This window comes from Erythrolamprus reginae, chromosome 1 (genome assembly GCF_031021105.1).
Source record: "Erythrolamprus reginae isolate rEryReg1 chromosome 1, rEryReg1.hap1, whole genome shotgun sequence".
In the NCBI taxonomy this organism is placed as follows: domain Eukaryota; kingdom Metazoa; phylum Chordata; class Lepidosauria; order Squamata; family Dipsadidae; genus Erythrolamprus; species Erythrolamprus reginae.
This window is the reverse complement of record NC_091950.1, coordinates 396,242,746-396,258,541: the sequence shown is the minus strand read 5'-3', so window position 1 is coordinate 396,258,541 and position 15,796 is coordinate 396,242,746. Positions and strand designations below refer to the sequence as shown.

At 43.0% G+C, this 15,796-nt stretch overlaps 1 protein-coding gene across 1 annotated transcript in view; it reads right to left on the bottom strand.

The window, feature by feature from the left end:
- Positions 1-15,796, bottom strand: part of FSIP2 (fibrous sheath interacting protein 2) — a 93,445-nt gene that overhangs the window by 66,377 nt on the left and 11,272 nt on the right. The window contains 5 exon segments of the mRNA XM_070730245.1: positions 2,935-3,076; positions 5,249-5,359; positions 6,194-6,338; positions 8,612-8,751; positions 13,073-13,162. Coding sequence (XP_070586346.1) covers positions 2,935-3,076; positions 5,249-5,359; positions 6,194-6,338; positions 8,612-8,751; positions 13,073-13,162 — 628 coding nt within the window.

Here is a 15,796-nt window from a genome sequence, read left to right as displayed (position 1 = left end):
TTTGGCTTGACTATCAATTAATGCTTGGGTTCATATAAGCTAAGGTATAAAACTTTCCAAGTTTAGATAGGTGAATACAGCCCCTGGATTTGTAGCCTCCTCCATTGTTCCTTTGGCCAGATTAAAAACAACCATCCATACTGTTAGTTAATGAACCATGAAAGTTAATTCGTCCTACCCAGGCTCCTTCAGTCAACTCATTCCTTAAATTTGATTATAGACTAAATTTCTGAGCCTGCTTATCACCAGCTGCTAGTAGTTTGGCAGATCGAATCTCAGTAGGCTCAAGGTTGACTCAGCCTTCCATCCTTCCAAGGTCGGTAAAATGAGGACCCAGATTGTTGAGGGCAATATGCCTACTCTTTGTAAACCACTTGGAGAGGGCTGTAATGCACTGTGAATCAGTATATAAGTCTAAATACTAAATGCTATTGCAAAAAATATGGTGGTTTGAAGTATGGATATGTTTTAAACATAAGATGTGTTCCTACTGCCCGTACATGCTCATTTTCTTTAATACTGACTTACAGTGATTCTTTGCTCATCCTTGGTAATAGATCTGTCACATATTTAATTTTGAACTAATTTTTCCCCACATTTTTCATTTCACTGATTCTCCTGAAAAGTGACTATTTCAGCCCAATCTTTTTTCTTGCATCACAAAATTGAAAAGTACCTTTGGAAAAGCGTATCTCTTTATCAGGGACACTAGTTGATATATTTTCCAGCTCCATAAGATCATGAATGTCTTCTACACTTTTCTTAGAGGGGGGTTCTTAGGGGGAAAAAATCAACATTAATGCAGAAGATACATACATTAAAGCAGGGGGGGAAATCCCAATGGGATTTGCAATGTCAGAGAAGAGAACTTTATAGGATTTCCATATTTACTTGCCTCACACCATTACTGATGGATGATAACTGGTGAGAATGACCATCACTGTTCTACCAGCACCAGCAATCTGTTGCTTATCAAACATGTCTAATACAGCCTAAGAGTTCATCTTGACCCCCAGCTCTTGAACCAGCATAACATTTGCCGTCTCAACCGGCAACCACTAACTTGGCACAATTGCAATAGCAGCAAATATTGCTGTGCTTATTTATAATGGAGAGGACATATAAAGTGTTTGGTTGATTATTTTGGCTTGGTTGTGTAGGCTTCCACCAAATGTTACCAGCAATTGAGAAACTGTCCATTATTCACTTTCCTTAATTATTATTATTATTATTATTATTATTATTATTATTATTATTTATTAGATTTGTATGCCGCCACTCTCCGTAGACTAATATGGGCAAGGGTTAGTGGAGAGATTAATTTTGACCTCTGGTTCTATGCAAGGGTTTTGCATAGGTTCATTCCAAGGGAGTCTGACCATTAGCTGACATTCAGTGACATAGTGCTGTTCCTGAAGAACACTCAACCTATATTCAAAAAGAGCTTAATAGGTGTTCAGTGCTCTTCTACATCAGTGCTGTACTCATATGAATGAGTTCTAACGCATAGGTATAAAACAACTTATAATCATGGGTAGGGTTTCATCATGAAAGACTAGAGAGGCAGCCAATTCTTTCACTCACTTGCTTCAGCACACAACCTCCCCTATCATCACAGCTAGATCTGTGGGGCAGTGGTTAGCTAGATCTGTGGGGCAGTGGTTAGCTAGATCTGTGGGGCAGTGGTTAGAGTGCAGTACTGCAGGTTACTTCTGCTGACTGCCAGTTCAAATCTCACTAGGGTCAAGAAGGTTGATTCAGTCTTCCATCCTTCTGAGGTGGCTAAAATGAGGACTCAAATTGTTGGAAGCAAAATGCTGACTCTATAAACCCCTTAGGGAGGGCTGTAAAGAACTGTAAAACGGTATATAAGTGCTATTGCTATCTTTGAGTTAGGGATCTGTTCAAACTTGAAGAGGATGGCAGATTAAGGAGGAGAGCCTATAGCTGAACTGACTTACAGTAGAACAGTCTCTGTGTAGTAAAGGGACAATGTGTTTTCACATCAACCCAAAATAGCTGATAGGAATTATTATTATTATTATTATTGTTGTTGTTGTTATTATTATTATTATTATTATTATTATCATTATCATTATCTATCTATCTATCTATCTATCTATCTATCTATCTATCTATCTATCTATCTATCTATCTATTGGATTTGTATGCCGCCCCTCTCCGGAGACTCGGGGCGGCTAACAACAGTAATAAAACAGCACATAATAATAATCCAATACTAAAAACAATTAAAAACCCATTATTATAAAAAACCAAACATACGTACAGACATACCATGCATAAAATTGTAAAGGCCTAGGGGGAAAGAGTATCTCAATTCCCCCATGCCTGGCGGCAAAGGTGGGTTTTAAGTAGCTTACGAAAGGCAAGGAGGGTGGGGGCAATTCTAATCTCTGGGGGGAGTTGGTTCCAGAGGGCCAGGGCCGCCACAGAGAAGGCTCTTTCCCTGGGTCCCGCCAAGCGGCATTGTTTATTATTATTATTATTATTAATTAGATTTGTATGCTGCCCTTCTTCGAAGACTTGGGGCGGCTCACAAGAGACTCAGGGGACGCTAACATTGTCTGATCTCACACCTCCGAGGGGGTTATCTGACCATACAATCTGAAGAATGATTGGTAAACCATATTAGCGCCAAACTGCCTAAAGGGAAACCACTTTTTAAAAAAAAGAACAAAAGTTCATCTGAGGCTCACCCAGGTATGGATGGAAGAGAGGGAATGACAGCAATGTTATTAGAATATTATTTTTTTTAAAGAGTTTGCCAAATTTTCTTTTCAATATTAGCTGTAATTTAATTATTATTATTTATTGTATTTGTATGCCGCCCCTCTCTGTAGACTCGGGGCAGCTAATGATGGGTCAGAGCAAGCAATAAAGGAAAAGGATAAGCAGCCATTCAAATTCACTTACCTTCTTTTTTATCGGTCAAGCTCTGGTTTTCAGGGGTGCTCATAGAGAAGATTACGGAAGAGGGCAATAGGCCCTCTCTTTGGAATTGCTTCTGCAGTTTCATCAGCTGATGTGCCATTTTCTTCTCTAGCATGACTTGTTTCTAAGTAGACCAAGAGGGGACCCAATAATTATTCAAAGTCTCTCCCAAGAGCTCTAAGAAAAGGCCCAACAGCTAAGGTAAGGGAAATAAGAATAATGGAAATGAACAGGGGGAACCAGAGATCCAACTCAGAAGATAAATCTGCTGTGATAGATATCGCCGAGAAAATTCAGGAATAAGAGCATGGAAAACCTCTTGAAGGAACTTGAGTTATATTTTTAAAAAATAATAGAAACAGAAGCAATATTGCTGGAAGGAGTTCATTACAGACTACCCAAGCCGGCTGAAGACACAAATGTGGCTTTTCTGTATCTGATAACCAGGCTTTCAAAGAGACATACAATAGGGATCGTCGGGGTTAAATTACCTTGATATTCACCAGGAATCTAACTCTGTTAAGAATCAGAGGAGCAACAAATTTTTGTGTTATCTCATGAAGAACTCCCCAGGGCATGGGTCTCCAACCGTGGCAACATGCACCAGTGTGCCTACCGTCCTTGTTCTAATGTTTCCCTCTTATTAGCACCCCCATCTCATGTATATTGGAGGGATTGAACTTATTGATAACCCTCAATCTGTCAAAGACCTTGGAGTACTCATATCCAATGACCTAAGTCCTAGAGCCCACTGCAACAACATTGCCAAAAGGGCTTTAAGAGTTGTTAACCTAATCCTTCGCAGCTTCTTCTCTGGTAATTTTGAACTGCTAACAAGAGCTTACAAAACATTTGTCAGGCCAATCCTACAATACAGCTCGCCTGTATGGAACCCACATTGCATATCTGATATCAACACAATTGAGAGAGTCCAGAAACATTTCACAAGAAGAGTCCTGCATTCCTCTTCTCACAACAAAATACCTTTACTCCACCAGACTTGAAATTCCTGGTTTAGACAACTTACAACTCCATCGTCTCCATTCCAACTTAATTATAGTTCATAAAATCATATACCAAAATGTCCTACCTGTTAATGACTACTTCACCTTCAACCGCAACAACACACGAGCACGAAATCGATTTAAACTAAATGTCAACCACTCCAAACTTGACTGCAAAAAATACGACTTCAGCAACAGAGTAATCAACACCTGGAATGCCCTACCTGATTCTGTGGTTTCTACTCCTAACCCCAAAACCTTTAACCTTAGACTATCTACAATTGATCTCTCCTCCTTTCTAAGAGGTATGTAAGGGGCGTGCCTACCATCCCTGTCCTATTGTCTACTTTTTATCATTACTTATCAAATGTTTAATATGTACAAATTATCACCGTATAATTGTTTGACAAATAAATAAATAAATATAAACAGTGTTGTATCTATGTACACTACCAATAGGAACTTGACAAAATAAAATAAATAAAAATAAATAAACTTTACGAGTTGTGGACTTTAATTCCCAAAATTCCTCAGCCTACTGGCTGAGGCATTCTGGGAGTTGAAGTCCGCAACTTGTAAAGTTGCCAAGGTTGGTGACCCCTGCCCTAGAGGAGTGTATGGCAGGAAGAATTACTTTACCTGACCTTTACAAGTCAGGTTCCCCCTCCCCTCCCCATTCTATAGTAATACATTTTTTCTAACTTTACATTTCTCTCTGTTAAATGCCATCCTATTCATTTCAGCTCACTGCTCAAGTTTGTCTAGATCTGTAGCGAAGGAGTGGCAGAACCAGTGGTGGGAATGGAGGGGCAGAGGGATTAGCCTAGAATCCCCACCCAGTCACAGGCAAACTAAGTCCCACCCCCCTGAATTCCATTGACCCATATCTAACCACAAGCAGATGGACTTTTTCAGGTGTGGACCTGATCTTTCACAAGATATGACAAGATCTTTTTAATCCTCTTCTCTAAAAAGGAGAACTCATCCTTCCCAGCTTTATGTCACCTGCAAACGTTGTGACTTAAACATTGAAAACTGGTGGCAAGGCTTTTAGAAGCCAGAATGCACAGTTGGAGGTCCACACTTATCCTGTGGATGAATAGGCTCATTTTAGTTTGATTCAGCCTGCAGAAGGAGCATCTTGATTTCTACTTGAGAAGACACCTGGAAGAACTAGGTGTATTCTCAGCCGCAACACATCCCAGAGCAGAATTTGACAATTAGAAGGTTCCAAAGGTTCTGTATTTCATTTCCATGATGGGATGACACCCTTGTTCCTTGTAGCAACTCACCCGTTTCAGTTTATCTTCCTTAGTTTTCCGTTGCTGTTCTTCAATTCTTGCTTCTCGTTTAACATCATCACCAATTTTTATTAAAAGTGACATTTCTTTTTTTTTCCATTCCTGAAAATCAAAAATTGAGCTGTTGGTTGCTGTCTCTCTCTGAGGGTTGCTATCGATGTCAAGATAGTTATTGTTACTGGTTTTTATATGCCGATGCCTATCAGATTAACTTATATATTATTATTATTATTATTATTATTATTACTACTACTACTACTACTATTATTATTATTATTGCTATTACTACTACTACTACTACTAATAATAATAATAATAATAATAATAATAATAATAATAATAATAGGATTTCTATGCTGCCCCTCTCCGAGCTCTCGGGGCGGCTCACAACATATAAAATATACAATACACAATATCTTAATCCAATTAACTAATTAAAAATCTAGAAAACCCCCCAGAAACCATAAAAAACAACCATTACATTCACTCCACATTCTCTCAATACATTCATTGGGCAGGGGGCAAAGATCTAATGGCCCCAGGCCTGGCAGCATAAGTGAGTCTTCAGACTCTTACGGAAGGCAAGGAGGGTGGGGGCAGTATGAATCTCAGGGGGGGGGGTGAGCTGATTCCAGAGGACCGGGGCCCCCACAGAGAAGGCTCTCTTCCTGGGCCCCGCCAAACAACATTGTCTTGAATTTAACTCATTGGTGAATTTAACTCATTGGTGAATTATTTCCTCGGAATTTGGATGTCTGAACCTCCTGGAATTTTGTAGGCTGAGTTATTCCATTTAATAAGTCAATAAGGGATGTTGTAAAGAAAGCAGACTTAAAATCAATCAATCAAATGCTTATGCAATGTCATAACACATCCAGCATTCAACATGGCGGGTGTATGAGCTTTCCCTATTCCCTTCTGCCCCAGACATATTACCTCTTCCATCTTCTTACGAAGCAGAAGCTGCTTTCTTTTCTCAACTCCTTGCTTCTTTTTGTCCTCTTGAGCCAAACTGAGGCGGCGGTTCTCTTCAGCGAGCTCTTCGAGTTTCTCCAGTTCTTGGTTGATTAGGTCTAAATATCTTTATTTTTAGAAAAGAAATAAATTAAAAGAATTAAAAGTTTAGAAATGCCCATCTGAGATTCAAACTGCATTCCCTTTTCTTAGATTTTGGAATATATATCCCTGGGTAGAGAGTAAAGAAGGCCTTGAGGGAGGGTGCATGAGTTACTATGGCAATAAGTAGATTCTTTAAAGCAGTGTTTCCCAACCTTGGCAACTTGAAGATATTTGGACTTCAACTCCCAGAATTCCCCAGCCAGCGAATGCTGGCTGGGGAATTCTGGGAGTTGAAGTTCAGATATCTTCAAGTTGCCAAGGTTGGGAAACACTGCTTTAAACCTATATGAGGACAGAGGGTTACAAAAACTCTCTTAGAGAGGCAATCCCTAATTCAGATGATATATAAGAAAAGGAGGAGGAGGAGGAGGCCAGTGGAAACTCCTTTCCACAACAACACTATTTCCACTCATTATCCATCAGTTTCAAACCAATCCATGCCCACTCTGTACTCTGAAGCTGGCAGAAGTGAAGAAAAACAGAACTCATCCTGTCCCCTTAAGACAAGATTCCCAATGTATCCCAATGTTGACCATACTGGCTGGGGAATTCTGGGATTTGAAGTCCCACATATCTTAAAGTTGCTAAAATTGGGAAACATCGCCTTAAGGGGACTAAGAGGAAATTTTAAAAAGTGTATCCTGTAAATTATCATATCCTCTAAGCGTGTGATGGCAAACCTATGGCATGCATGCCACAGGTGACACTGGAGCCATATCTGAGGGCACCCAAGGTGTTGCCCTATGCCAGCTCCAGTGTGTATTTATTTATTTTTATTTATTTATTTATTCATTTGTCCAATACACAAATACATAGGTATGTGGGTGCTGGCCTAACAGGCCTAGCGGAACTTTGTTTTTGAACTTTCAGTAGGCCCGATGGGCCTGTTTTTTGCCCTCTGGAGGGTGTGGGGAGGCCATTTAGATGGTTGAGTGGTTTAGGGTGGGCAATTTGTAGTGGGTGGGATATTTTATTCTATTTTTTTATTCTATTTTTTATTCTATTTTTAAATTTACCTATTCTAATTTTATGTACGGTGGGACTGGTGTCTGGGTGTCACACGACTTTCATTGCCAATGACAATTCATTGTTTTGACAATGACAATAACATTATTATTATTATTATTATTATTATTATTATTATTATTATTATTATTATTATTATTTTCACCCTCCCCAGGTTTCAGGAAAACCTCCAGAGCCTGTGGATGGTGAAAAACAGGCCCAACAGGCTTACTGGAAGTTCAGAAACAAAGTTCCATTAGGCCTGTTAGGCCCATCCTTCACCAAGGGTGAAAATTGGGAGAATCGGAGGTACAGAGGCTCCAATGAGGCCTGCACACATGCATGGGGGAGGGTTGTGCACATATGCTTGGGGGGAAGGCATTGCATTTTGGTTGTGGCTGCACATATGTGCCCTTTCGGCACCCGAACAAAAAAAGGTTCACGATCACTGCTCTAAGTCAGTGTTTCCCAACATTGGCAACTTGAAGATATCTGGACTTCAACTCCCAGAATTCCCCAGCCAGCATAGCTTAGCTTAGCATAGCATAGCATAGCTGGCTGGAGAATTCTGGGAGTTGAAGTCCACAAGTCTTAAAGTTGTCAAGTTTGGGAACCACTGCTAAGTTATCACTAGTCCTCAAATCTGAGATTTGAAACTATTCTGTCGACTTTTAACTTGGTAACACATTGCTATGATTACCTTCACAAAATATTTACATATGATTATAACCCGGTTTTGTTTTATTATTATTTTATTATTGTTGTGAGCTGCCCCGAGTCTTCAGAGAGGGGCGGCATACAAATCTAATAAATTATTATTATTATTATTATTATTATTATTATTATTATTATTATTAATGAAGCTTGTACAATTTAAAGAGTTTGAAAAGTCTTTGAATCATACAGTAATCAAACGAGCTGCATTCATACAATATAGAAGGCTAAAATATCAATTGCTAGCTTGTGGTTAAATATACTCTGTGATAATAGCTTAAGGGCCTTTCTGAACTAGGAAGTGCTATCCAGGTCTCCTGGAATCAGAAAGTAATTCTTTTCTGATCTCTATCTTGTATCTATGGTTTTTGTTCCTAGCTTTGCCTTGATATGGGGGTGGGTCATCTGAGATAGGCAAAGTTATCAATGACTTTGAAAAACATTTGCTCAGGGGATCCAACAAAGTGCGGAAAAATAGTATGTACAAATGCCTATCCTATCTGTTGCGTTCTTTACCTGTTTCTCATTACATTCTCTTGCTCCTGTATAGTAGGTCTTTCTTCTTTCAATAGCCAGTCTCGGTATTTTGAGGTTTCTACTGCCTCTGGAGGACCGTGAACTTCTTGCAATTTGGTGACTTGTTTCTCCAGCATTTTCTGGAAATCAGGTAGGAAACAAAAAGTTTGTAATGAAATGCTTGTGCAATGCTGCCACCAATTGATACAGTGATAATGCCACACAGTAGCCTGGCTTAGGGCCAAGGAATCTTCATGGTGTAATTCCTTCAGATTAGAATCAGAAAGCCCCTGTAGGGTTAGGGTTAGGGTGACACAGATTCTATAAACAAACTAAATATGCTTTTTGGGATGGTTTGAGACTACAACTAACATTCCAGCAAGGAAGACTGTTCACCTCCCTGATAAACAGGGAGATTTGGAAGGTCCTGTGGAAGCCAATATTCGGAAAGCTGCTGATAATACCCCTGGGTGACTACTTAAGAAGTGTGGTCACTGTTCTGGTTTCTGGTAGAAATTTAGCAATTACAAATAACTCTTATTAAATGCATCATTTCATGAATAAAGAAACTCCATTTATTTCTCTGCTCTCCTGTAATTCAGACACATTCCATACAGGCACTCGGTCCCTTATCTCTCTTAGCTGCATTTCTCACATTCCTTCTCCTGCTCCACTTAACAAGATTTATTTTCCTAACAGCATGACTTTGAAAAACAACAGAACTGACAGTTAACAACACAGAATACTTTTGCTTACTTTAAACTGGCAAAAAACACATCCATTTCCCCTTCAGCAACCTTGAAACTCCATCCTTCTTCTCCACTGACCCCCTGATGTGCCAAATACATCACTACAGTATTTAACCCATTCCTCTCCTTAATATCTTCTTCCAGAAACCTGTTCTCTACGTTTTTGGGCCCTTCTGAATTTAGGGTTAACCCAGCGAGCGTCTGATTCTCCCTTGCTAGATCCTGAACTCATGGCCCCATCTTGTGGCTGGCCTCCCACCTGTTCTACTACCTGTAACCCTGGGCTCCCCACTAATTCATAAACACTATCTGAATCCGAGTCCTCAATATCTTCGTCATCCTCCAACTGATCAGAAGTATGTACAACACTGACTAGCTGGCTACTCTTCTCACAACATCTTCAACCTCTCACTGCATCAGGCCATGGTTCTATCATGTTTTAAAACTGAAATCATTGTACCAGTGTCCAAAAAGGCTATCACCATATGCCTTAATGATTAACATCCAGTTGCACTCACTTCCATTAAGGTGAAGTGTTTTAAGAGATTGGTTAAGGACTATATGATTTTCATGTTTTCCCTCTACATTTGACTCATTACAGTTTCCTGTAAGGAGAATATATGTTTCTCCTTCTGTTCTGGCTACTTTTTACAAAGGCATTATTGAGAGCATTTTAACAAATTGCATTACTGTTCGGTTTGGTGGAAGCAGTGCCTCTGATAGAAAGTCCATACAGAGAGTGGTAAGGACAACTGAGAAGATGATAAGAAGCTTGCTTCCTGTTATTCAGAATACTGCTTATAAAGGCTACATTCTCAGAGCTCAAAGCATTCTTAGAGACCCCACACACTCACGATATGGTCTGTTTTTATTGCTCCCCTCTGGGAGAAGGTTTCAAAGTATTTTTAGTAGGACTATCAGATTCTGTAACAATTTTGTTCCCTATGCCATCTGTCTGGTAAACTCGCAAGATTTGTTTTGCTCACTATGTACATGTCTACATCGGGACTAGACTGTGTTCTTTGTGTTATATAATATGTGTGGTTTTAGGCATTATTTGTTTGTTTGCTTGCTTGCTTTGTCATGTTTGTGTAGTGTAGGGTATATAGTGTAGTACATGAGCCAGGGTGGCACAGCAGGTAGAGTGCTGTACTGCAGGCCACTGAAGCTGACTATAGATCTGAAGGTCAGCGGTCCAAATCTCATCACTGCCTCAAGGTTCGCTCAGCCTTCCATCCTTCTGAGCTGTGTAAAATGAGGACCTGGATTGTGGGGGCAATATGCTGGCTCTGTTAAAAAGTGCTATTGCTAACATGTTGTAAGCCGCCCTGAGTCTAAGGAGAAGGGTGGCATAAAAATCGAATAAATAAATAAATATTCATGGTGACCGTTTGAGCTGTATGCAATGGAATTTCATTTTAATATATAGTGGTACCTCAAGATACGAACCCCTCGTCTTACGAACAACTCGTGATACGAACCCAGGGTTCAGAAAAATTTTGCCTCTTCTTACGAACTTTTTTCGAGTTACGAACCAGCGTTCGGAGACTGCTGGGAAGCCGCGCGGCTGTTTTAAAAGGTGACAGCCGGGCGGCGGGGCTTCCCAGCAGCCTCCCGAACGCCGGTTCGTAACTTGAAAAAAGTTCGTAAGAAGAGGCAAAATTCTTCTGAACTCTGGGTTCGGTTCGGGAGGTTGCTGGGAAGCCCCCCAGCCCGGCTGTCACCTTTTAAAACAGCCCCGCGGCTTCCCAGCAGTCGCCGAACGCCGAACGCGGAAGTTCGGGTTTGGCGTTCGGCTTCAGGAAGCTGCTGGGAAGCCGCCCGGCTGTTTTAAAAGGTCACAGCTGGGCTGGGGGGCTTCCCAGCAACCTCCCGAACCCTGAACTTTTGCCGAACTTCCGGGTTCGGGGTTCGGGAGGTTGCTGGGAAGCCCCCCAGCCCGGCTGTCACCTTTTAAAACAGCCCCGCGGCTTCCCAGCAGTCGCCGAACGCCGAACGCGGAAGTTCGGGTTTGGCGTTCGGCTTCAGGAAGCTGCTGGGAAGCCGCCTGGCTGTTTTAAAAGGTCACAGCCGGGCTGGGGGGCTTCCCAGCAACCTCCCGAACCCTGAACTTTTGCCGAACCTCCGGGTTTAGGGTTTGGGAGGTTGCTGGGAATCCCCCCAGCCCGGCTGTCACCTTTTAAAATAGCCGCGCGGCTTCCCAGCAGTCTCCGAACGCCGAACGCGGAAGTTCGGGTTTGGTGTTCGTCTTCAGGAAGCTGCTGGGAAGCCGCACGGCTGTTTTAAAAGGTGACAGCCGGCCTGGGGGGGCTTCCCAGCAACCTCCCGAACCCCGAACCTTTGCCGAACTTCCGGGTTCGGGGTTCGGGAGGTTGCTGGGGAGCCCCCCAGCCTGGCTGTCACCTTTTAAAATAGCCGCGCGGCTTCCCAGCAGTCTCCGAACGCCGAACGCGGAAGTTCGGGTTTGGTGTTCGTCTTCAGGAAGCTGCTGGGAAGCCGCACGGCTGTTTTAAAAGGTGACAGCCGGCCTGGGGGGGCTTCCCAGCAACCTCCCGAACCCCGAACCTTTGCCGAACTTCCGGGTTCGGGGTTCGGGAGGTTGCTGGGGAGCCCCCCAGCCTGGCTGTCACCTTTTAAAATAGCCGCGCGACTTCCCAGCAGTCGCCGAACGCCCTTTTTTTGCGGGGGGGGTTTTTGGTTGCACGGATTAATTGACTTTACATTGTTTCCTATGGGAAACAATGTTTCGTCTTACGAACCTTTCGTCTTATGAACCTTTCGTCATACGAACCTCCCCCTGGAACCAATTAGGTTTGTAAGACGAGGTATGACTGTATGCTGATTACTGTAAGTTCAAAATGACAATAAAGTTCTAAATTCTAAGGTATAGTTTAACTGTGGAAATCACTGCCAGCATGAGTGATGAAAACAGCTAATTTGGGTGATTTTAAAGTGAACATTCATCAGACTTTCAAAGGCTACTAATATTGATAGCTATTTATTAAGTTTTGAGTTATGGCCAGCATGCTATATATATTAGTTTCTAGGTAACAACTGCACAAGTCAAAAAGGAGTATTGCCATTTAATCAAAGGTTATGAGATTCCCAAATACATCTATAAATTGGAGTCAGATGGGCTTTGGGACTAATGAAACAGCACTCTTCCTGTGCTGATTGATTACCAGATAAATTTTCTGAATAGTAGATATGTCAGGCTGAGGCCATTTTATTTGGGATCTTTGGCTTGCCACACCTTATTCTATTCTACTATGCATTTTCTACTAGGGGGAGATGGGAGGGGGGATGGTATGAGGGTTGGCAGTAGGTAGCCATAACAAATTATCTCTAGAAAACTATGGTCATTCTTTGTCTCTGACTTCTGTACCTGCATTGAAGGAGATGGGTGGACTCTGCCAGCATGGCAATATACGATTGGATAATGTGATGGATTTGTGGGTATGGGGACAAGGGCTTGAACTTGCAATTGGGTGGTGAAACCTGAGAGACTTCAGATTCTGGTTTCAGCCTGATGTACCAACATGGCTCTGTTAATAAATTGGAACTTTGAGAAATCCTTTGCCGCAGATTTTGATTTAGTTTTGGATGCTATTTGGAACCCTGGCAACATATTCAATGGATACTAAAACAAGAAATTATATTTAGAACATTCTTGTTAGCATAGGGTGAAATTTCAAGTGGTTCCAGGACTTACTTGTTCTTTTAGGTAGTGTTTTTCAAACTCCAGCTTGCGGGAGGTCAAATACTGTCTATATTCATTAAATTCCTTCAAGGTGCACACAACCTAAATAACAAAAAGTGAGAACATAGCAACTTGTATTAAGAAGCTTACCAAGGTAGTGTAATACTGATCTTTGCAGGACCATCAGAAATACAAAAGGAGAAGCCTAATCCAAAATATATCTAGGTCTTTTTTCTGATAAATTGTTACTGAGTCTCAGGAGGAGGGCAGCATAGAAATCTAATAAATAATTAAATAAATACATTTAATGTGTTTGTCCCAAAGGTACTTTTTCAAAAAGTAAGTGGACTTTCTTGTTTTTCTTTGAAGATGTTTTGCTTCTCATCCAAGAAGCTTCTTCAGCTCTTCATAGAGAAACAGGAAAGCCCGGTTGCCTTTTGAAAAAACACTTTTGGGACAACCATAACCTGGATGACAGAGAGGTTCCATAGACATTTAATGTGTTTGCTTAAAATGTCAGTCTTATTTTCTTAATATATTTCGTATGCCTCTCACCACTACCAGCGATGGTGAACCTTTTTTGGTTCGTGTGCCAAAAGAGTGTGTGTAAGTGTGCTAGCATGTGTACATGTGCCCACCCCCTTCCATCTTCCCCCATGCATGTACAACACCCACACACCCACACTACCCCTCCCCTCGCATGGTGGGTGAAAAAAATGCCCAAACAGGCAAACCAGAAGTTCGGGAAAATTTACTTCTGGTTTGTCATTGTGCTGTTTTTCACACTGAGGATTCAGGAAAGCTTCCTGAAGCTCCGGAGTGCAAAAAACAGCATAACAGGCAAACCGAAAGTTCAGAAAATGCACTTCCGGGTTGCCCATTTGTGCTGTTTTTTGCACTTTGGGGTTTCAGGAAGCTTCCTGAACCCTCTAGAGCAGAGGTCCCCAACCTTTTTTGCACCAGGGACCGGCTTTAAGCTAGACCAGTTTTCCATGGCCCGGTGGGTGGGGGGGAGCTAGCTGTCAGCGGCGCCGTAAAAGGGGCGATCAAGAGAGGAATGGGTGAATGAATGGACGGAGGGTGGGAAGGAAGGAAGGAAAGAGGGAAGGGACAGGAACAGAAGAAGGGTGCAAAGGAAGCAAGGAAAGGTGTGAAAGGGGAGAGTAAGAGAGGAAGGAGTGAAAGAAGGGAATGAGGGAGGAAAGAAGGGAGGAAGGAAAAGGAAAGCAAGAAATGGAGGGAGGAAAGGAAGGAAGGAAAGAAAGAAAGAAAGAAGGGGGGAAGGGACAGGAACAGAGGAAGGAAGCAAGGAAACTTATGAAAGGGGAGAGTAAGGGAAGAAGGTAGGAAGGAGAAAGAAAAGAAGAAATAGAGGAAGGGAAGGTAAAAGAGAGAAAGAAAAAGAGCAAGAAAGAAAGCAAGAAAGAGAAAGAAAGAAAGGCAACTTCAAAGAAAGGCTCACTGAGCATCTCTCACTCTCTCTCTCTTTCTATCCCTCTTTCTTTCTTTCTCTTCCTTTCTCTCTCTCCTCTTCCTTTATCTCCTCTCTCTCTCCCTCTCTTTCTCTCCCCCCTCTCTCCCCTTTCCCTCTCTCTTTCTCTCTCTCCCTCTCTTGCTATCTCTCCCCCCTTTCCCTCTCTCTTTCTCTCTCTCCCTCTCTTGCTATCTCTCCCCCCTCTCCCTCTCTCTTTCTCCCTCTCCCTCTCTTTCTCTCTCTCTCCCCCTCTTTCTCTCTCTTCTTCTCACTTTCTCTCTCTTGTTTTCTTTCTGTCTCTTTTGCTTTCTCTCTCTCTCACTCTTTCTTGTTTTCTTTCTCACGCTCTTTCTCTCTCTTGTTCTCTCTCTTGCTATCTCTTTCTCCCCCCCCCTTTCTCTCACTCTCTCTTTCTCACTTTCTCTCTATCTTGCTGTCTGTTGCTATCACTCACTCTCGTTCTCCGTTCTTCTCAGCGGTGACGCGCGCACGCCCTGCCCGCCTCACCTTTGCGAGAGCACTTTCACCCCGGGCTCTCAGCAAGGGGGTTTGCAGGAGAGGTGGGGCCGGCGAAGGTGATATTCAATGTCGGGGGCGCACAGGCGGTTGCACGCGCTCCCTATCTCCCTGCTAGCCCACTCGGAATATTCAAAATAAGAAAAGCCTTCGCCGGCAAAGGTTTTTCTTATTTTGAATACTCCGAGTGGGCTAGCAGGGAGATAGGGAGCGCGTGCAACCGCCCGTGCGCCCCTGACATTGAAGACCTCCGCTGAGAAAAGCCTTTGCCGGCATTTCCTCTCGGCGTCAAGGAGGCACAGCGGCGGGCGGAGAGAGGGAAGGGGGGGCAGCGGCGTCCCTCCTGGCCTTGGCGGGCCGCCCGACCCTCCCCACCTCCTGCAAACGCAGCGGGCGGCGGGGGGAGAGCGAGGAGCCGGTTCCGGCGGGCGCGGGGCTTGGCTGGCTGGCGGGGGGAGCGCCGCTGGTGGTGCGGAAAGGCCGAGGGGGCCCTGGCGCCGCGGAATGGCTGAAAACCCCCAACGGCCCGGTGCCGGTCCGCGGACCGGCGGTTGGGGACCTCTGCTCTAGAGTACAAAAAACAGCACAACAGCAAACCGGAAGTGCGTTTTTCAGAACTTCCGGTTTGTCTGTTGGGCAATTTTTTTGTCTCAGGGCTTTAGAGATGCTTTAGAGATCCAGAGGGTGAAAAGGCCTTTCCCAAGGCTGAAAATCAGCTGGCCAGCGCACACACGCATGCTGGAGCT